At 44.5% G+C, this 21,545-nt stretch overlaps 1 protein-coding gene across 1 annotated transcript; it reads left to right on the forward strand.

The window, feature by feature from the left end:
• The first annotated feature begins 5,486 nt into the window (after positions 1–5,486).
• On the forward strand, positions 5,487–19,085 carry col1a1a (collagen, type I, alpha 1a). Its single transcript, XM_061302798.1, has 49 exons — positions 5,487–5,751; positions 7,150–7,341; positions 7,560–7,585; positions 7,919–7,954; positions 8,691–8,783; positions 9,340–9,405; positions 9,496–9,540; positions 9,868–9,921; positions 9,999–10,052; positions 10,131–10,184; positions 10,251–10,304; positions 10,373–10,426; positions 10,948–10,992; positions 11,074–11,127; positions 11,205–11,249; positions 11,320–11,373; positions 11,594–11,692; positions 11,781–11,825; positions 11,912–12,010; positions 12,211–12,264; positions 12,347–12,454; positions 12,924–12,977; positions 13,063–13,161; positions 13,247–13,300; positions 13,367–13,465; positions 13,573–13,626; positions 13,712–13,765; positions 13,847–13,954; positions 14,057–14,101; positions 14,254–14,352; positions 14,440–14,547; positions 14,625–14,786; positions 14,946–14,999; positions 15,086–15,193; positions 15,281–15,334; positions 15,418–15,471; positions 15,557–15,718; positions 15,808–15,915; positions 16,025–16,132; positions 16,222–16,275; positions 16,505–16,612; positions 16,693–16,746; positions 16,826–16,933; positions 17,017–17,070; positions 17,154–17,261; positions 17,354–17,633; positions 17,732–17,922; positions 18,005–18,247; positions 18,355–19,085. Exons 1-49 carry the CDS (start codon positions 5,670–5,672, stop codon positions 18,499–18,501), a joined length of 4,344 nt encoding a protein of 1,447 aa, XP_061158782.1. The 5' UTR covers positions 5,487–5,669; the 3' UTR covers positions 18,502–19,085.
• Positions 19,086–21,545: the final 2,460 nt, after the last annotated feature.

Consider the following 21,545-nt stretch of genomic DNA (forward strand, 5'->3'; position numbering starts at 1 on the left):
CTGTGGGGGGCAGCATTGTGCCATAGGGTATCCAGACTGCTTGGAAATGCACAGAAGAAGAAAGACTAATAAAGATAGAAACAAATTTGGAAAAAAAAAAGCTCTGCAAATTGTTAGCTTTAGGTTCTGAGAAAAAAAAAACTCAATCACGTCAAGTCAACATTGGATTATCGGTCAAGATAATATTTTAGTCATGGCTGAGAATTAGGCCTTTCTTGACTTGGATTTAAATTTCTAAACGAGAGAAACAAAAACACGGTGCCAAATTTCACCCACCACGTTGCTGTTGTATATGCGCTCCAGCTTGGTATAGTCAGCACACAGCAGGGTTGACTTTTAATGCATACAAATGGCGCCTAAGCGCCGCGTTTAGCCGAAAGCACACAAACAGAAACACACGCAGGTGTGACGGGAGACTCCGGGCTGTGGATTTACAACACGGGAAATGAACAGCAGCCAGGGGTTATGACATGACATTAACGCACACATCTAATTGCTTTGAACACACGTACTGTACACACACACACACACACACACAATAATAGCAAAATAGGTTTTGGAGAAAAAAATCCAATCTTGAAAGGTTTATTTGGAAATGTGTGTTGCCCTGCCATAGTGTAGAACTAGCAAAACCAATGATGTAATAATTGTAAATAATTCTGGACATATATATTCTGAACATTATCGTTCTGGTGTCATTCAAGTAACGTTATCATGACGGCAATGTCTATTTAGCATAAGACGTTTCAGTCATCTGAAAGTTGAGACCTCTGGACTTTTTTTTTTTTTTTCTTCAACTTGTGTTGATCATTTCTCTTTGCCGTCTGGCAACTGCAGTGTTCATAGTTTCCATCCCCAGCCTGTCTGCTCTGTGTGTGTGTGTGTATGTGTCTTGGTTTGGAACTGGGGGGGATGGGCTCTGATACTCTTCTTTCGATGGAAGAGTAAGTGCAACAGAGAGACATAAAAGTGTGTTGAACATTCCTCTCTCTCTTCTGCATGATGACTGTACGGGGTAACTTCTCGCTCCATTTTTTTCTTCACCATCAACTTGTCTCCGCCCCCTTTTTTCTTTTCTTTATATTGCCACCAGAAGCCTTTATTTGACACTTTCTCTCCTTACGTCACATTACATTCAATCACCTGTTTGGGGTCTTCATACATGCAAATGTAAAAGCCGCTTCACTTTGAAGGCAAGCACGTGATTGGCTGGCAAAGGGTGATCTCATGGTCTCTGCTGACGTTGGCCTTCAGCGAGTTTGGCAGTGTCTGACTGTCCTTCTGTCAGTCTGCCTGTAGCTGTCAGTAGTTAGCTGTTTGAAAAGTGTACAATCACTTCTCAACTTTGATTTGATGCAATTTATCCTGTTCTGGATTTGGGTCCATACAGGACTCGAACTGTATGTCCGCTCATTTATTTTCTTTTTATGCACTTTTTTTTTTACCCAGCACAAACTTGCCACAGTTTCAATGAGTACAACAAACTGCTGCTGGAAATAAATACTATCATTACTGGCCATAATGTATCCAGAGAAAGAATTACAGAGAAGGAGGAGGAGGAGGAGGAGAATGAGAGTAGGGGAATGAGTCATGCATGTGGACGTGGCTTCCATTCTCCCTCTAAGGAGCTTTGCGTCTGATTCTTCAACCATCCCTCCCTCCCTCCCTCCCTCCTTCCCTCTACTTCCAAAACCAAAGAGAGGCCTTCAATTATCTCCTTTGGGCACAGAGAACGAAAGACTTCTATGGTGTAGGAAGACCTTGGTCTTAGCGCCGCTTCTGTCTTCCTTTCCTGCTTCTATCTCAGGAAATTCCTTCTTAATGTTACGATGCCGCTGATCTTGGCCTTCTCTTCCTCAGCAGTGGTTCTTGTCATATATTTCAATTTGGGCTGATATTCGGATAGAATTACTCCAAATGTGAGGATTAGAAGCAAAGTGACCTCTGACCTTACGGAGCGTCAACAACAGGTTGCAAGAACTCACCTCTCGACTTAAATGATGGAGCACAACCATTGCTGAATACAACGTGCTGTACAAGAAGTAAAAATCTGACATGACAAATAGTTAAAAAAAAAAAGACTCATGCAGAGTCAAAAACTGTCGAATAATTTTTTTTCAACAGGATGTAGAAACACACACAGAAGTTTGCCCCCGCACCTTTTTGTTCTCTCATCTTTTCCAGTAGCATAAACTTCAAACAGCCAATAGCTTCCGTTCATAAAGAGCCCATTCCACTCGCGCACATCCATGACACCCTTAAAAGCGGTAATGAGGAAACAGCAGGTAGGGCTCCCTCTTTCTCATACACACACACACACACGCACAAAAAAAGTCTTGCTGTGTATGATGACAATCAGCTGTGCATTGGGCTTTTACAACCTGAGAGGAAGTGCATGGTCAACAGTAGAGCAACATCAAAGTTTTCCTTTTACTAGAATGACTGCAGGTCATTAGATTGGTAGAAGTTCTGAATATGGGAATGGCAAGATAAGGCAGTGTGTCTTTTATATGTGAGCTAAAAGGAAAGTGTGTAAAGGTGCCATTGGCTTGAAGGCATTTGGGATAGCACAGCAGAGTGAAGTTATTATGGAACGGTAAGATCCTGAAGACACCTTTAGACTCTATTCCAACTGCAACGGATTAGAAATTTAACTGGAGTGATTGGCATGTAAGGATTTAGGAATGGAATTCCATTTTATTTTATTATTGTAATAATTATATCTTATTTTGTATTTTACTTTTTAATTGCATCGCTAATTTTTCTATTTTTATTTATTTTATCTTCCATCGTCCAAACCGCTTAAAACTTGGAAATCCCTTCAGTTTAATGTTACACATGTTTTAATTCAATTTGTTCACACAAGCAATTTTTTTTTAGTAGTTTAATATTTTATTTGTTTAACCTTGTGCTGCAATTAAAAGCTAACATACCTGCAGGGGTGACAAATAGTGTAGGACACTCCCAGTTGGCTCAGCGGACATGTCAAGTGTCACTAACTTTCATTTTTCTTGACAAATAATTGCATTTGATTTTCAAAGCCTGCATTGCGAGTGAAGCCATCACCAGCAAGGTCGGTGGTTACACTGACTCCGGCCCCACCCAAGCAGTCTGTGTCCGCTGACCACAGCGTGTTCAAACTCACGCACCAGTCAGAGTCTCAAAAAAGGGTGCAAAGGATGGGAAAAAAAAAAAAATCAAGGAGCACACCTGACTTGTAAAAATGGATGCCAACATTTTTATTTTCTTTGAACTGATATTACAAGTCCGGCTCCAAATACTATGATCAGTCTCTTTCCTCGAACACAAACCTGTCATTTTTCAAAACGTGCAGGAATCCCGAGAGATAGTAAAGTATTTTTGAAGTTACATCATAATGAGTGGGTAGCAATCATTGCCATAAAGCTCCTACGGTAATTCAAAGTTGTTCAGGTAGCCATTTACAATCCGAAACAAATGCTTATCATTTCGACCTTATTCCAGATGTTTGGGCTGGACCTCTGAAGTGCCGGGTCAACATTGTTGTGTCAATGTATTTACAAATAATTGGTGGATTGTCGTACATAGAAAAGGTGTGATGCAATTGTGTTATGTTTTCTGAAACCGTTCTACCCAGTTGAAAAGTTTGCATGAAAGCAATAAGAAATGGCTCTGTTGCAAACTCTTTTATTTGTCTTTCATGAAAAACAACAAATTAAAACAAAAGGAACGAAATAAAACCTTTTTTTTTGAGGGACCGCAGCTAAGAACACGTGCGATGGCATCTAAGTGTCAAACACTTTCTGTGGAGAAAAGTCAACTTCACAACTTGCTAACAGTTGTTGCCACACGTTTCTCATGTTCTTCTCACTTTCTTCCATTGCACCAATTGGCGTCCAACCGACCAATCAGAATTGACATTCTGGATGGTCAATTTGGCCAAATTTGAAGACAACGTGATTTGATTTTATAACTGGAGGACATATTTATTGCAAGTTGTATATATTTGGCTTTTGTGTTGATAGTTTTAAGATTTTTTTTTTGCAAATGATACTTTCTGTCTTATTTAACTATGATTTTGTGAATGTGCGAAAACGACGGCGTTGCTTTTTGATGCTGCCGAAGCGAAGGTCGAATCAGGGAACGATGAGGTGGCACTTTGCTCTCTTTCTTTTTCTTATGCCTGCCTTCTTTCCTCTAAAAAGGCAGATTGCATTCCATCCTCCTCCCAGAAAAAAAAAAAAAAAAAGGAACAGGCAGACACATGGATAATATGGAGGTATCTGCAGAGTGTGAGAGCAAAAGAGAGAGAGAGGGGCAGGGAGAGCGAGCGAGAGAAGGAGGAGTGACTTGGACGTGTCGGCCAACCTTGAGACTGCGCAACGTGTCTGCTGCTCGTGGATCAGATGGCCGCGCGGCTCATCTGTGCCGCCGTAATGGCGGGCTTCTGCTTAATTACAGATCCACCTGAACATCAGCTTCAGCTCAGGAAAAATAATGGGGGGCGTCCGAGAAGCCAATAATAATCACAATGTTGTCCGAGGCCTCAGTTGTGCGTCTTTTTCGAAAGTACCACCTGCACAATAACATTCTGAGAGGAAATACTCCTCTTCTGCTGAGAAGGTTCATATTGGTCTCACTAAGTTGCACAATTGAATCAGCTATTTCACATTTGGACATATTACCAATGTCCACATAACTTAGTTCGTGTAGAAACTAACTAACTGTTTCCTAAATTGCATTGCCACATAAGAAATTGAATATGACTCCACTCAATTCTGCCAACTTTTTTTTCATGGTGGCTAACTTCAACCTGGTTGTGACTAAAAACCCAGCCAGACCTCACCATCATTATCAAATTGAGTACTGGGATGTTTACTTATGCTTAATATTGATATTAGGTTTGAATTAGGATTAGCAATAGGTCCATTATGGTGATTGATTTTGTGACTTCTAAGGTTTGATTAGGTTGGCTCCAAAGAAATATTGATCAATGGAGCCTGTACGTGTCCCGCAAAAGAAGGGTAAAAAATGAGCCTACAAAAATGGAACGTCGGTTACCGGCAAGCAGGCCAATGATGCCGTGAAACCGTCCGGATGTATTCCAAAGGATTTTGCGTGAATCACAAGGGATAATGTGACAAAAGTGAAGTCAACGTGAATCAGGAAGTAGCTCCGACCCAGAAATAAAGTCTGGAATAAACCTGTGGCTGCAGCCGCCGCTGGAGGAGGAGATCTTCCTCCAACGAACCGATGCTCTTCAGGATCGGGTTTCCTTCTCTTCACCCCCCTTTTCCTCATCCAAACTCCAACCCTTCTGCCGTGGAATTATGGAAGGAGGGACCTTTTTTTTCCCCCCTTTCTTTCTTCTCATCTGTTTTTTTTTCCTTCCTTTGAGGGAGGGGTCCATTCTTGTCTTCCCTAAACGTGAGCTCCAGCAAAAGGGTAGCGAGGGTGCGTCCCAGTCGCTGCAGTCCCAGCGCCTCCCAGTTCAGACTCCCATATAAAAACCCTGGTGGAAAGTTAGTGTAGGCAGTAGGGAGTTTTCTGCTGGGGTCAGGAGGACTGTGGAAACAAGCGGACCCTGCCCCAAACACCCGTGTATGAGTGGAGTGTAGCAGGAAGAGAAGACACCCCCAACTTTTTCCTCTCTTGCCTCAAAGAGTCTACATGTCTAGAGGCATCTAGATATGTTCAGCTTTGTGGATTTGCGGCTGGCGCTGCTGCTCAGCGCAGCGGCGCTCTTGGTGAGGGCCCAGGGCGAGGACGACAGTAAGTCTCATCATCTCTTTTGTGGAGCTTCTCAAGCAGCCTTTTCTTCTGATTTTGCAAAGTGGATATTTGCTCTTCGTGTGGACAAGGCGGATTAGATCTAGACAGGGAGGAAGGAAAGAGGCTTTGATGAACGCAATGTTGCCACCGGACAGAGACGGATGGACAGATAGACGGATAGACAGATAGATAGATAGACAGATAGATAGACAGATAGATAGACAGACAGACAGATAGACAGATAGATAGAAAGAATTTGCGTAATGCAATGGGCATCCCAAGGAGGCCCCTCTCTCTCTCTCTGTCTCTCCTCTAGTTGCATTAGTCAACCCCCCCCCCCCCCCCAACCCCCACCCTAATGCATGCAAAGCAAGTCACTGCAGGTTTTCCTCCAGGCCATGGTTCCTAACACAAACTCCTAGCCAAGCATGGTTTAGAAAATTCCCCCTTTGTTTTTAGATTTGGTTCTAAATGTTGGATTGAAATATCTCATAGCAATTGGTCAGAGGCGCAGCTCTTCGGCATGCTTTAAATGCATCATTATTTCAGGTAGACATGAGTGGCAATAGAAGAGGCTTCAGACTAACGCTGGCTGTGGCAAGCCAGGTGAGGGACAGTGGAAAAACAGAGAGGGAGAAGTGGAGGAAGCGTTTGTCCTTATTGTGTGTCATGTGCAATTTGCTGCAGAAAGTTTTCGCCGAACAAAAAATGTGCTTTTGGCTCATCTGTATTGCCAATTTGATCTGCAATTTCTCTACAAGAACAAAGGAGCATGAATTCATTTTTCCAGATGTGGATTGTCTAGCAAGGGTCATAAATTTGAGGGTTCAAGCGGATGAGATTTGTTAGGCTTATAGTGCCACCTGGCGGTTAGTCCGTGTACTTTGCGCACACGCACATCTGGACGCTCCAGTTACAGCCCCCTCCCTTCCCTTTTGTGCTTTTCTTTTTTTTAAACGTGGTGTTCTAATTGCAAACACATGTAGAATATTTCCAGCAGCTGCTGCCAAGCCCTCAGTCGCTCTGAGCTCAGCTCTTTGGTATTCTGGGAGATAGTGTATCCCGATTTTTGCTTCACAAGAAAAAAAAAATTAACAAAATTGATGATGTGGTAGAGAAACTTCACACGTAGTGCAATTATTAGGTTAAATCATGTGCTGGCATGTTTTTTCCATGCTGCCTTTTTCCACCTTTGTGTGACCTGCATTTACCCTCAGCTATTGATGAGGGCTGTAATTACCCTATTCCATATTTTTAATTATTCTGATTTGTTACAAAATTGCCATGTGTACTAGTTGATTTGTTTCCGGAATTCATAAACCAATCACTTTTTATTTTTTTTAAATTATTCGCTCACCTGTGTTTGTGTCACCGTCTGACCTGCCCCCTCTGTCGCAGGCACGGGCGGAAGCTGCACCCTTGACGGGCGGGTGTTTTCGGACCGTGACGTATGGAAACCAGAGCCATGCCAGATCTGCGTGTGCGACAGCGGCACCGTGATGTGCGATGAGGTTATCTGCGAGGACACAAGTGACTGCCCCAACCCCGTCATTCCCCATGACGAGTGCTGCCCCATCTGCCCCGACGAAGGTATCTAAAAAAGAATCACATTTGAATGCGTTTCACAACCATAACACAGAGCATCATCATATGAAGTATAAATCAATCAACTTTTGATAGTTGCATTGGAGTTTTACAATAAAATGATTCTAAAATATGGAATAATACCGAACGTTACAAAATATTTGATGTTCATCTTTATTTAACATGCCCAACTAACACACATCCGTCTTTTCATCTGTCTGCAGGCTACCAGGGTCAATCTCAGGTCGAGGTAAATACTTTGTTACATTATTAGTTTATACATTGTTATTCAAAATATTTTTACATTTGCATGAAACATCACTGTAAATAATTCCACATCCTCATTGATTTTTATTTTGTAATACTATATAAAACTTGATTTTAGTCATTTTTTTCATATTTATGAATGACGATACATACTGTACATATCTTGTATTGTTCTAAATATAGGGTACTGTTTATTCCTTTTTCCTAAACTGTGATTACATAAAAAATAGTTAATCACATCATTGAATGTTGTGATAAATGTTTAGTTCAATTGCTGAAATGCTGACGCTTTTGTTTCCCCCCCTTCCAATTCTAGGGACCCAAGGGAGACCGTGGACCCAAGGGAGAAAGAGTAAGTACATTATTTTGTCCGCCTGTCAGCTCGGATGCATGTGAGTTTACATTGGAAATTAAGACGTGTCTTGGTTCTGAAGACTGACATCATGAAATGGAGTTTCATCCAAGCGTCAGCCGTGTTTGGGCTGCTTTGACGTCAAGTGGTGTGATGTTCACAAAAGATGATGTAAAGCTTCTGCGTAAATTATGATGGCAATTTTCTGCTTAAGTGGGTTGCATGTGAGTGAATGTAAACATGGAGGTTAAGTTGAAGCCTGAATGTGTTTGAAAGACAAATGATGCTTTGTTTTAATAGAGACGTCAGAATTTGTAGAAAATCACCTCAAACTATTTATTTATTTATTTGTTTATTTATTTATTTACTTACTTAGTTTGGCACAATGGTTTTACTCATTTGTTTTAAGAATAATGTTATTATTATTTACAGAGTAGAGTTATGTAGCCTGTTGAGTTTGGTTATGAGTGTCATTTCCGAGTTGTTTCTTAGTAGTTCTTACCGTTTTCCTGTTTTCTAAGGTCACATGACCACAGTTGCTCACCAGGTCGCTGTCTTTGACATTCCCAATCTTTGAGAAGAATTATTGTTGTTTCATCCACTGTCAACAGAATAAAAATAAAACATCTTAGCCAGTTATCTATATTGTGATTTTTATCATTTACAAACAATCAATGTTGACTATTTCACAATGTTGTTTGAGTTTTAACACTCCATTTTGTCTTGCTTCTTGCAGGGTCCCGTTGGTCCCGCTGGTAACGATGGTATCAACGGCCAGCCCGGTATGCCCGGACCTCCCGGCCCCCCTGGACCCCCCGGCCTCGGTGGAGTAAGTCGAGACTTTTTCCCTATCATTTTTCTTGTGGTTGTTGATATTTTTCTATTGACATAATTCCTGCAAGAAAGTCATGTAGCGCTTGCATGCTTCATCATAGTGTCAGGACTGTTTTTTATATTCATCCTATTGCTATTGTGGTCGTGGAAAATGGCGGCTCTTTATGATGATCATTAAAAAATATTAGTCGGGTAAATTGTGAACGTTGAATTCAGTTTCAGTTTTAACCCAAGGTCAATATCCAAATCAATTATCAGCACACTTGAAAATGATCACCAGGTTATTGATATGTTCAAAGTCATCAGTTGTAGACATTTCTTTCAAATGTGTGCAAAATGATTACAATTTTAAAGAATTAGAAAACAAGACAACAATTGGATGCACGCCGCCCACCCGATCGAATCTAAATGATGTGTTTTATTTTTGAAAACTAGCAAAACCACAAATGGATTATTTACATCCCTGTGGACGGACAGCCAGTGGCAAATAACATTATGTTGTCATTTTCTCCAGAAGGTTTCTAACATTAGTGTATTTTATTTTCCTCCAGAACTTCTCCCCTCAGATGTCTCACGGCTATGATAAGTCTCCCGTCTCTCCCATCCCTGGACCCAAGGCAAGTCTCTCTTGCAAATACCCAGAAGATCATTTTAATCTTTTAATTATGCTCATAACAGACTCTAACCACTCTGATTCCGTTTCGCAGGGCCCAATGGGACCCCGTGGATCCCCTGGATCCCCTGGTCCTAGCGTAAGTACACAACTTCTGCCCTCCTAAGAGATATACACAACTTAAAAACTCCACTTAAATTCATTTCCAATTGGGGAAAAAAATGTATATATATAAACAATGCATATTCCAGCATTGACTAACTGTCAAAAAAATGTATGTACAACATAACAAAATGTATATATTGTTGATACGACAACATGCACCTTGCCTTTAAGGAACTAGCACGCGTCTCACTGAGAATAAACACACTGGTTAATGACCAACCGGAACAATTCCCGTGAATACACTATGCCTATCGATAACAAAAGTGATCAAATGTCTAAAGTGGTTCTATTCTCTGTTCAGGGCCCTCAGGGATTCACTGGTCCCCCTGGTGAGTCTGGAGAGGCCGGACCTGCTGTGAGTACTACAAATACAGCAACAAATATCATTTGACATGCTTGCGGCTTTTGATGCTTAATCGTTGTCCTCTGCAGGGACCTATGGGACCCCGCGGAGCCCCTGGCCCCGCTGGCAAGAACGGAGAGGACGTAAGTTGACCTGAGCTCATCCCGATTCTCCTCGCCTCATCACACATCACTTCATCTTTCCTCTTTTTTCGACATCAGGGTGAATCTGGCAAACCAGGTCGTAATGGTGAGCGTGGACCCCCTGGAGCTCAGGTAAGTCACCGATGGCAACGTAAAAGAGGAGCATGAACAAACTCCTGCCATCCTTTTATTCTTCAGGGAGCTCGCGGTTTCCCAGGAACCCCCGGTCTGCCCGGTGTCAAGGGACACAGAGTGAGTTTGAAAATGAGCAAATCGTTTCTCTTGAATCAAGCTGAGCATGTGATTTGCGCCCCTCTTAGGGATTCAGCGGTCTGGATGGTGCCAAGGGAGACAGTGGCCCTGCTGGACCTAAGGTAAATCATCATTTGATTAAAACGTTTTAGTTTTGCATTTTGAAAACATGACTCAAACATGCTTGGAATTGTAAGTACTACTTCTACAACTAATATCTGACTGAACAAAATGTGTGAAATCGCCTGCACACGAAGCATTTCAATTTTGAAATCTCTACATCGATAATGATGATATGTATGATTTTATTAAGGGAAACAAATTTGATCGTCATCACGACCTGGTTTAATGAAATCTCACCATTCCCCATTTGAAAATGCATACCGTGACAAACTTGAAAAATATATATTTTAAGTATGTTTACATTTCATAATAATCTCAACGTTTTTATTTTCATTATTATTATTGTTGTTATTATTATTATTGATCTGAAATTTGAACTTGAAAGAGATAGCATGTTACCAATAGTTATTTGGATGAGCTCCATCGTGTCTTCATAATTATATCATGCAGTGATTTTGAATTCCACAAGTGTGTCATTTCAATTTCAAACATGATCTAACCAGCCTGTGTTAATGTCTAGGGAGAGACTGGAGCCGCTGGTGAGAACGGAACCCCCGGAGCTATGGTGAGTAATCCCCCCCCCCCCCCTTATTTGGAATTGTCTTTCAGATCCTACGGATTTAATGGAAATCTTCTCCAATTTTAGGGAGCCCGTGGTCTGCCTGGCGAGAGAGGCCGTGCTGGTGCTGCTGGAGCTGCTGTGAGTCCTCGCGCCTTTTATTTCGCGCCATCAATTGATCACAGCAGGAGGTCAACTTGCTTATCGTTATGTCGCAGGGTGCTCGTGGTAACGATGGTGCCGCTGGTGCTGCCGGACCTCCCGTAAGTGTGCATTTCTGAGCACAATGCCCACACTTAATTATCTGTCTGAATATGTTGGATTTCTTTTTAGGGTGCCACTGGCCCCGCTGGACCTCCTGGATTCCCCGGTGGCCCTGGAGCCAAGGTATAAACTTTACTGCTTAAAGGATCCTGGTCCTCATAATGCAGCCGATTAACCCGATTTAAATTGTGAGAATGTTTTGGAAATGATCAACTGTAGCTGTTTGAAAATTCGACCGTATTTACACACTTTTGATATTTCCAAATATGTTGAATATTATTTTTTTTTTTAATGGTGTGGCTTGTTTTTAGCTTGTTATTAAATCATACGACCAACATTTCAGGGAGAGGCTGGAGCTCAAGGACCCCGTGGACTTGATGGCGTCTCTGGAGCCCGTGGTGAGCCCGGTAACCCTGGACCCGCTGGTGTTGCCGGACCTTCTGTAAGTAAAAAAATCAGTCCCTCTTGGACCGAAAAAGCTTTTTGTCATGAATTGGGCATAATATATATTATTTTTTCCCCTCATTCAGGGCAACTCCGGAGCTGATGGAGCTCCTGGAGCTAAGGGACTTCCTGTAAGTAGACAGTCCTGCCTAAGGCACTACACACGTGTCGAAAGCAGTCTCAGAGTTGATATTAAAGCATCTACTGCCCCCTGCAGGGTGCTGCTGGAGTTGTTGGAGCTCCCGGTTTCCCCGGACCCCGTGGACCTCCAGGACCTTCTGGTGCTGCTGGTGCCCCCGGACCCAAGGGTAACACTGTGAGTAAGGCTCTTGCATATCAAATGAGCTCTTGTATTTATCTGGGTTTAAGTTAGAGTACAAAATCGGATTTTCAAGATTTGTTACTTTTACTTACATCGCCCACTACACATTTGGCCCAATTATTTTTGGGGGGGAGAAATCACATTCAATTGAGTTTAGTCTTGTTTATTTATATTTGCCTATTTGTTTGTCTTAGGGTGAGGCTGGTGCCCCTGGATCCAAGGGAGAGCATGGTGCCAAGGGAGACGCTGTAAGTTCACTACCAACATCTCCTAGAAGCGCATCAAGAAGGCAGTCGCCCACGTTTTTGTATGTACCTTTTAATCATACAGGGTGCCCCAGGAGCTCAAGGACCTGCTGGACCTTCCGGTGAGGAGGGCAAGAGAGGAGCCAGAGGAGAGCCCGGTCCCGTTGGAGCCCGTGGAGTTCCTGGCGAGCGTGTAAGCACCATAGAAAATTTGCCAATTTAGCTCAATGCATGATGTTCCCATCCTTAAAATCAGGGTAAAAGAGGAGATCAGCATTATTTTGCATGTTTTGCAAATGTTCTAGTGCCTCCTACAGGTTAACAATAAAAAGGCGGTTATTTCACTTCACAAAAAAAAAAAAAAAAAAAATCACCAATATCTAACGACACAATCAAAAAATGACTTTTTGTTTTGACTTTCTATTTAAAGTGGTCAGATATTCCTTTCAACCTGATTTGGTCTCGCAGACTTTATTTGATTCAGATAACAGAGCGGCAATGTTAAATATCCATTTGTTTTCTTAACTGCTTATTATTATTATTATGAATCATTTCCGTTATTATGTACTGAATAGTGCATCCTCGGTAACACACAATTAACTCGAATAGAGTGAGCATGTTTTTCACAGATCTAAGCAAACTTTGTTTGATTGGCTCTACAGGGTGGCACTGGCGGCCGTGGTTTCCCCGGTTCTGATGGTGCTGCTGGACCCAGAGTGAGTACACCACATACATGTCACTGTAGTTTGTTTTCATGCTGAAGTCATTTATTGATGTTGAAATATTTGTTGACAATCTTAGGGTGCTACTGGTGAGCGTGGTGCTCCCGGTATTGCTGGACCTAAAGGATCTACTGGTGAGGCCGGTCGCACTGGCGAGCCTGGTTTGCCCGGAGCTAAGGTAAGACTTTTGGTTTTTGTAATAGGCACTACAGGATTTCTTGACCGGCCAAATCCTTTTCTGAACATTTGGGTTTGACTTTTAGGGTATGACCGGTAGCCCTGGCAGCCCTGGACCCGATGGCAAGATGGGAGCTACTGTAAGTGCACGTCTTAATACCCTCACTTTTTTTTGCACAATAAGCTAAATAAAACCACTACACTAGGGTGCCCCTGGACAAGATGGCCGCCCCGGACCCCCTGGCGCTGTTGGAGCTAGAGGCCAGCCCGGAGTCATGGGATTCCCCGGAGCCAAGGGAGCCGCTGTAAGTAGCGAGTCTCAAGCTGAAAAGCTCCGATTGATGAAGCTATCCGGATCATCGGCGAGACGGTGCTTATAAATGAGATCCCCTCCTCCATCGTTTGTCTTTAGGGTGATGCTGGAAAGCCTGGCGAGAGAGGAGTGATGGGACCTACCGGCCCAGTTGTAAGTTCTCACTGATACTCTCTTGGGTCCTTGTCATGAGTAGAAGCTAGCTAAATGCTCAAAGCAAATCTCTGTGGTTATTTAGGGTGCCCCAGGAAAGGACGGTGAGCTTGGTGCTCAGGGACCTGCTGGACCTAACGTAAGTAGAAGAAGACATGACTCCAAAGTCCACCTGCTCAATCTTTATTGGTTCCAATGTTCCTTCCTTGGTTCTTCTTAGGGACCTGCTGGTGAGAGAGGAGAGGCAGGACCTGCTGGTCCTCCAGGATTCCAGGGACTTCCCGGACCCCAAGGTGCCACTGGTGAGAGTGGCAAATCCGGAGAGCAGGTGCAGAATGAATTGAATTCAACACGTTTATAAAACAAAAGTATCATTTTTCTAAACCAACTAACAACTCTTCTTTTTTTTTTTCCTCTCTCTATAATTCAGGGTGTGCCCGGAGAGGCTGGACCCTCAGGACCTTCTGGTGCTAGAGTAAGTTACAACCTGCTATTGAGATGTTTCTTCTGTGAAACAAAAACAACATTTATAAAAACTAAAATTACAAAAGGAATCCGATAATAAATGATTGGAATTTATTTTGCCTTTTTTGAACCCACCCTAATTGTGTGCCACTTCTAATTCAGGGCGATAGAGGTTTCCCCGGCGAGCGTGGTGCCCCTGGTGCCGTCGGACCCACCGGTTCCCGTGGATCTCCCGGATCTGCCGGAAACGAGGGTGCTAAGGTAAACTTGACAGAAATAGGAAGATATTTCTGACTCTACTTGTGAGTTATTCTTCCATCTAATCTTTTTGTTTCTATTTGACTTCAGGGAGATGCTGGAGCACCCGGTGCTCCCGGAGCTCAGGGCCCACCTGGACTGCAAGGAATGCCTGGTGAGCGTGGTGCCGGTGGTCTTCCAGGACTGAGAGGAAATAGAGTGAGTTGTCACAGCACTATTAGAGGAAGCTCCACGTGTATCAGAATCTCATTCACAATCATTTCTCCTGTCTCCAGGGAGAGCAAGGAGCTAAGGGCGCTGATGGTGCACCTGGCAAGGATGGTCCTCGTGGAATGGGTGGTGCTATTGGACTTCCCGGCCCTGCTGGAGCTACCGGAGACAAGGGAGAGACTGGCCCCGCTGGACCTGTTGGACCTGCTGGAGCCCGTGGAGCCCCTGTGAGTTATCTTCTCTCTGCCTCGCTCAAATGAAAGAGCCTGGACTAATGCTAATAATACTCTAAGTCTATCCAAGAACGGGAAAAAGAAAGTTTTCTTCTAGTGCCTATGTCACATTCTTCTTCTTCTCATGTTCTGCAATCCTCTCCTTTTCCATAGGGTGAGCGCGGAGAGGCTGGAGCCCCTGGACCTGCCGGATTTGCTGGACCTCCTGTGAGTTCTTCAATTCTCTGGCTCCATTCACAAACACTTCCTGTTGTTTGAATCCTCGATCTAACCTTCTCATCACCACCGTTTAGGGTGCTGATGGTCTTGCTGGTGCTAAGGGAGAGGCTGGTAACAATGGTGCTAAGGGTGATGCTGGTCCTCCTGGTCCTTCTGGACCTACTGGTGCCCCCGGACCCCAGGTTTGTAAATCCAATGCCATAATCACCACAATGTGTGGCCATTGTTAGCTTTGGCGTGCTGAGCAACTTTGTACTGTGTTCGTACAGGGTCCCGTTGGAAACTCTGGTCCCAAGGGAGCTCGTGGACCTGCTGGAGCTCCTGTGAGTTACTGTTCTGAGGCCTTCTTGTTATCCCGCACTCTCCAATTCACGTCTTCTAAAGAATCCTGTGTCTTCTTATCAAGGGTGCTACTGGCTTCCCTGGTGCTGCTGGCAGAATTGGACCTCCTGGCCCCTCTGTAAGTCCATCTTGACAGTATGTGAGAGCATGCAGGATGTTCAGAACTTTAAGGATAATCGTATGGTACTCTTGTTTTTGGAAAGGGTGTTGCTGGACCTCCTGGGGCTGCTGGACCCAGTGGAAAGGAAGGACCCAAAGGAAACCGTGGTGACACCGGAGCTGCTGGTCGCACTGGTGAGGTTGGAGCTGCTGGAGCCCCTGGACCTTCTGGTGAGAAGGGTAGCCCTGGTGCCGATGGTGCTCCTGTAAGTCATTTTAACTTTCTTTTCAAATATTGTCCATGTTCCACACTACACCTGCCTGTCTAACGGTTTTCATTTGCAATCTTCTGCAGGGTCCTGCTGGTATTCCTGGACCTCAGGGACTCAGTGGACAGCGTGGTATTGTCGGTCTGTCTGGAATGAGGGGAGCGGTCGGTATGACTGGACTGCCTGGACCTGCTGTAAGCTATACATGCTACTTATACTTCGTCTTAAAGTTAGCAAGGGATCATTCGTCCAGAGCATCCATTGAGAAAGACAATAAATGTTCGACGTTTGTATCATCGACAGGGTGAGCCCGGAAAGCAGGGACATGCTGGCCCCGCTGGTGAGCGTGGACCTCCTGGACCCTCAGGACCCCCTGGACTGGCTGGACCCGCTGGCGAGACCGGACGTGAGGTATGACGAGAAAAAATGGCTTTTGTGCACTGAAGTGCCAACTTCCCATGTGTCCCACGCCGTTGAACACCATTGTTTTTCTGCTTAAGGGTTCCCCTGGTAATGAGGGATCTGCTGGCCGTGATGGAGCTGCTGGCCCCAAGGTGAGCGCAATTGACATTGGTACAAAGCTTATTCGAGGTTCAGGGAGATTTGATGGCCCCGACTGTGACGAGCAAAGTTGCAAGAAAACCATTTGAATCGTTACGCGGTGAGCACGGCTCAAACCCAATCGCTGATATATTCCTTTGATTGGAAAGTCATAAAGGATAGGCCCCTGTCTCCTGTCTTTGAAAGAGACAATAACTGAGATGATCCTATGGAACAATTTAGGGAGACCGTGGAGAGTCTGGCCCCGCTGGAGCTCCTGGCGCCCCCGGACCCCCTGGTGCCCCTGGACCCGTCGGACCTGCTGGAAAGAATGGCGACCGTGGAGACACCGTGAGTGCAAAGTTTCTTTTCGAAATGTCAAATTTGGATATGATTCATTTGTATTCATGTGTGTGTGTGTGTGATTCCAGGGACCTGCTGGGGCTGCTGGGCCTGCTGGTCCTGCTGGACCTCGTGGCCCCGCTGTAAGTATCGCAATGAGGACGAGCAACAGAGCTCTAAAACGGGAACAGAGATCAGGTGAATGATATAATCTCCTTATAGGGAGCCGTTGGACTTCGTGGAGACAAGGGAGAAAATGGCGAGGCTGGCGAGAGAGGCATGAAGGGACACAGAGGATTCACTGGCATGCAGGGAGCTCCTGGACCCGCCGTATGTTATTCAATACTCATCGTAATGTAGGTTGAAAAAGAACACATTTGGGTCTGAACCACTGTTCTCTACACCACCCATAGGGTCATGCTGGAGAGGCCGGACCTGCTGGTGTTGCTGGACCCGCTGGACCCAGAGTGAGTTTACGCACCCAAGAATATTTCCCTTGGGTTCTACATTCTTCTTTCAATTCTTCTAAAGGGTTTCTCTTTTCCCTCAGGGACCCGCTGGATCTGCTGGTTCTGCTGGTAAGGATGGTATGACTGGCCTTCCTGGTCCCTCCGGACCTCCTGGACCTCGTGGACGCAATGGAGAGATGGGACCTTCTGTAAGGCTCACTTAATGTGATCCGTCGATATCGTATTATGAGCAACATCAGATTTGTGCTAACACAGCATTCCACCTTGTTTCGCTATTCAGGGTCCTCCCGGACCTCCCGGACCCCCCGGAGCACCAGGCGCCCCTGGCGGTGGATTTGACCTCGGTTTCATTGCCCAGCCCCAGGAGAAGAGTCACGATCCCTTCCACTTGTACCGCGCTGATGACGCTAACGTTGTCCGTGACCGCGACCTGGAGGTTGACAGCACTCTGAAGACCCTGAGCCAGCAGATCGAGCAGATCCGCAGCCCAGACGGCACCCGCAAGAACCCTGCTAGAACCTGCCGTGACCTCAAGATGTGCCACCCAGACTGGAAGAGCGGTGAGTCATTCAGTCAGAGCCGAAATCATTATTGTCGTGGAGCTGGAAGACGAGAAGGTCGGTCAAATTCCTGACATGTTGTACCCTTCCATCTTCAGGAGAGTACTGGATTGATCCCGACCAGGGCTGCAACCAGGATGCCATCAAGGTCTTCTGCAACATGGAGACTGGAGAGACCTGTGTCGCCCCAACTCAGCGTGAGGTCGCCATGAAGAACTGGTACATCAGCAAGAACATCAAGGAGAAGAAGCACGTCTGGTTCGGAGAGGCCATGAACGAGGGCTTCCAGGTAAACGCACCGAATCCAACAAGTCTCCTTTACTTTCCATCCTCACGTAGACTAAGCCCTCTTTTCTCCGTTCTCCCAAAAGTTCGAGTACGGAAGCGAGGGCTCTCTGCCCGAGGATGTCAACATCCAGATGACCTTCCTGCGTCTCATGTCAACTGAGGCTTCCCAGAACATCACATACAACTGCAAGAACAGCATCTCCTACATGGATGCCGCCACTGGCAACCTGAAGAAGGCTCTGATCCTCCAGGGCTCCAACGAGATTGAGATCAGAGCTGAGGGCAACAGCCGCTTCACCTACAGTGTCCTCGAGGATGGTTGCACGGTGAGTTCTTGGGGAATCATCTCATTTGGTGACTCCAGCTGAAATCCACTGATGGTTGGTGATCGTGCATTCCGATACTGAGTCGATCTTTTTTGGTCTCCTTGCAGTCACACACCGGTGCATGGGGCAAGACTGTCATTGAGTACAAGACAACGAAAACATCTCGCCTGCCCATCATTGACATCGCTCCTATGGATGTTGGTGCTCCAGACCAAGAGTTTGGCCTTGAAGTTGGACCTGTCTGTTTCTTGTAAAAAGAGAAATCTGGACTTGAACATGTTGTGGTGCGTGAGTGTGTGCGTTTTATTTTTTTTCTAGCAACAATCCCTCTTTAAAAAAAAAAGAAAAAGCCACCAAATCATTTTTTCTGATCTGGCCCCCTTTTTTTTTTTTACTCCACATCCTGCGATACAATACGACCATTGTTCCGGTGCTCTACCATGCCTAAAACCTGCACTTCAACAAAGATGGCAGTGATGCGGCAATGCTCACATTGTCGCGTTTGGGACCACTACTTTTTTTTTTTGTTTCTGACTCTTTTGTTTTTGTCTTGTTTTTACCATCACCAACACCAAGGATCCCATAGAGAAGATTTTCACTGGCAACAAGAAAATAATATATGCTCCTGTAAAGTGTCCAAAAAAAATTGACTTCCCCCCCATTCTTCAACGAAGCCAATCCAGGCCTCTCTGGAGTTTACAGAAACACACAGGTGACTTTTGTATTTTTATACACCCGCCCTGCGGTGAGAGGAATGAAAGGACAGTCCCGACAGACAGACAGAACCCGATTGCTTTGTACCACAATTCAGGTGTTGATGAATAAACGGTGAAACTGACAGCCATGTTTGTCTTTGTTGTTGTGCCAGCCGCTCGCTCGCTCTCCATCCACCCACCTGCCCAAAAGTCTGTTTTGCTGTTGTGGCCACTCTTGTTTGTTCCTCTTGTCTGCCAAAGTCGCATTAAAACCACCAGCAGAGAAACATGGGTTTAAAACTTGTTTTTCTTTTAATGAACATCCTACGGCTACCTCAAGAAAAAAAAAAAAATGTTTGAACGAAGTGTGTTTGCCTGGCGGTCAGTCAGTGGAGTCATTGAGGCACTTTAGTAAAAACAAAACAGGTGCTAATTTCTTGTTTGGGGGTCTCTGACATCCACTTTTGTCTCTACTGTGATGTGACAGAGGCCTTTTTTGGTGCTAAAATGAAACAACGGAAAATGAAAGCGCTTTTGTTTTTCTGCCCCCTCCCCTGCTCATGTAACTCAAAGAAATTCTCCAAAAGCCTTCCCCCTCCTCAAAACGTCTGTTGTCATTTGTTTCTTGTTTTCTGAAGGTGGCCTTTCTCATACCAAATTTTGAAAATGCACACAAAGAGAGCCATCAAGAGAGAGAAAAAGAAATTGGGAGAAACACCACAAGATCTGTACCTATTTTGTATATGTATAATAATTTGAGATGTTTTTAATTATTTGAATGCTGAAATAAAGCATGTTAAGTGGTCGTACAATGAATCCCGCCTTCACTGTCTCACCCAGCAGGACTGATCTCAAACTTTTTAGAATGATTGGAAAGAAGGAGAAATAGATGCAAAAGCATCTCCTTGACAAAAATGATGAAGAAAAAAAAAAAACATGACCTACTTTGCATATCATACATAAAACACTAAAAGCCTCTTTTGTGCCCCACAGGTTTCTCCGCCGTGTCTAAATAAAGTGGAAGCCTACCTCTCAGATGATACTGCGAGTTCCCATTTTTGATCCCGAGGAATAAAATCCATTGTGGAAGAAGAAAAAACGATTTAATCCTCCAAGAAGTCAGAGTGAGAGAAAATTTCTCTGTGCTTATTCCAAAGTAGTAATCCAGATTTAGCATGCCATAGCTCCGGGAGCAAAATGGAGACTGCCAGAGTAAAGGCAAAGAGCAAGCAGTGGGCATCACAGAGGCTGATTGTCCACCTTGAGGGCGCAGCAGGGAAGGGGGGTGGGGGGTCTTCACGAAAGAATACGGGTTTGTATTTGAGAGGAATGCCGACCTCTTTGGTTTCAGAGATTTAAATCATTATGACAGCATGTAAAACGACCATCAAAAAGAAAATGAATCAATGGAGTTTCATAAAGTTTAATACCATGAATATAATACAGTGGAACCAAAGCAGAGTCCAAAATGATAATTATGTTCAGAAAGATGGAGGAAACTGAAACAAGGGCTGTAACTCGTAATTATTTTGATCGATTAATCCGAGGGTGGGTGTGGCATTCTTTACTATCATTTCAGCTTTGGCCATGATTTTTCCCTAATGAACTGGCCTGTTATTAGGTACACCTAAAAATGGCAGTGTACCTAATGAAGTGTCCAAGTGACGTCACAGATCAAACAGCCAATCAGAAAGTGGGGGTGAGGGCGGGTGTGGCACTTTTCACTTTCAGTTAAGATTTGGCCATGATTCTTCCCTAATGAACTGGCCTGTTATTAGGTACACCTAAAAATGGCAGTGTACCTAATGAAGTGTCCAAGTGACGTCACAGATCAAACAGCCAATCAGAAAGTGGGGGTGAGGGCGGGTGTGGCACTTTTCACTTTCAGTTAAGATTTGGCCATGATTTTTCCCTAATGAACTGGCCTTTTATTAGGTACACCTAAAAATGGCAGTGTACCTAATGAAGTGTCCAAGTGACGTCACAGATCAAACAGCCAATCAGAAAGTGGGGGTGAGGGCGGGTGTGGCACTTTTCACTTTCAGTTAAGATTTGGCCATGATTTTTCCCTAATGAACTGGCCTTTTATTAGGTACACCTAAAAATGGCAGTGTGCCTAATGAAGTGTCCAAGTGACGTCACAGATCAAACAGCCAATCAGAAAGTGGGGGTGAGGGCGGGTGTGGCATTTTTCACTAAATCCAGGGGTGTCGACATCCAGTCCTCGAGGGGCCGCGTTCCAATATGTTTTCCAAGTGACCCTCGTTAAAAACACCTGCGTGAAAACTTTTAGCCACTTTCACGTTCTGCAGGAGCTAAAACTTTTCACGCAGGTGCACTTAACGAGGGAATCACACAGACACTCCATTAGGTACACCGCCATTTTCAAGTCTACAGGCCACTTTATTAGGGAAATATTAGGGTCAAAGGTCACAGGTGTCAAGCTCTGGGCCGCGTTCCAATATGTTTTCCAAGTGACCCTCGTTAAGCGCACCTGCGTGAAAACTTTTAGCTCCTCCAGAACGTGAAAGAAGCTAAAACTTTTCACGCAGGTGTGTTTAACGAGGGTAACTTGGAAAACATATTGGAACGCGGCCCCTCGA

This window comes from Syngnathus typhle, linkage group LG17 (assembly GCF_033458585.1).
Source record: "Syngnathus typhle isolate RoL2023-S1 ecotype Sweden linkage group LG17, RoL_Styp_1.0, whole genome shotgun sequence".
Taxonomy (NCBI): domain Eukaryota; kingdom Metazoa; phylum Chordata; class Actinopteri; order Syngnathiformes; family Syngnathidae; genus Syngnathus; species Syngnathus typhle.

Bases quoted from the DNA above. Each gene is read 5' to 3' on its own strand.
- col1a1a (XM_061302798.1), top strand. From the start codon at position 5,670: ATGTTCAGCTTTGTGGATTTGCGGCTGGCGCTGCTGCTCAGCGCAGCG. The intron at 13,162-13,246 runs GTAAGACTTTTG...TTTGACTTTTAG, and splicing joins CTGGTTTGCCCGGAGCTAAG to GGTATGACCGGTAGCCCTGG. The intron at 17,262-17,353 runs GTAAGGCTCACT...TTCGCTATTCAG, and splicing joins ATGGAGAGATGGGACCTTCT to GGTCCTCCCGGACCTCCCGG.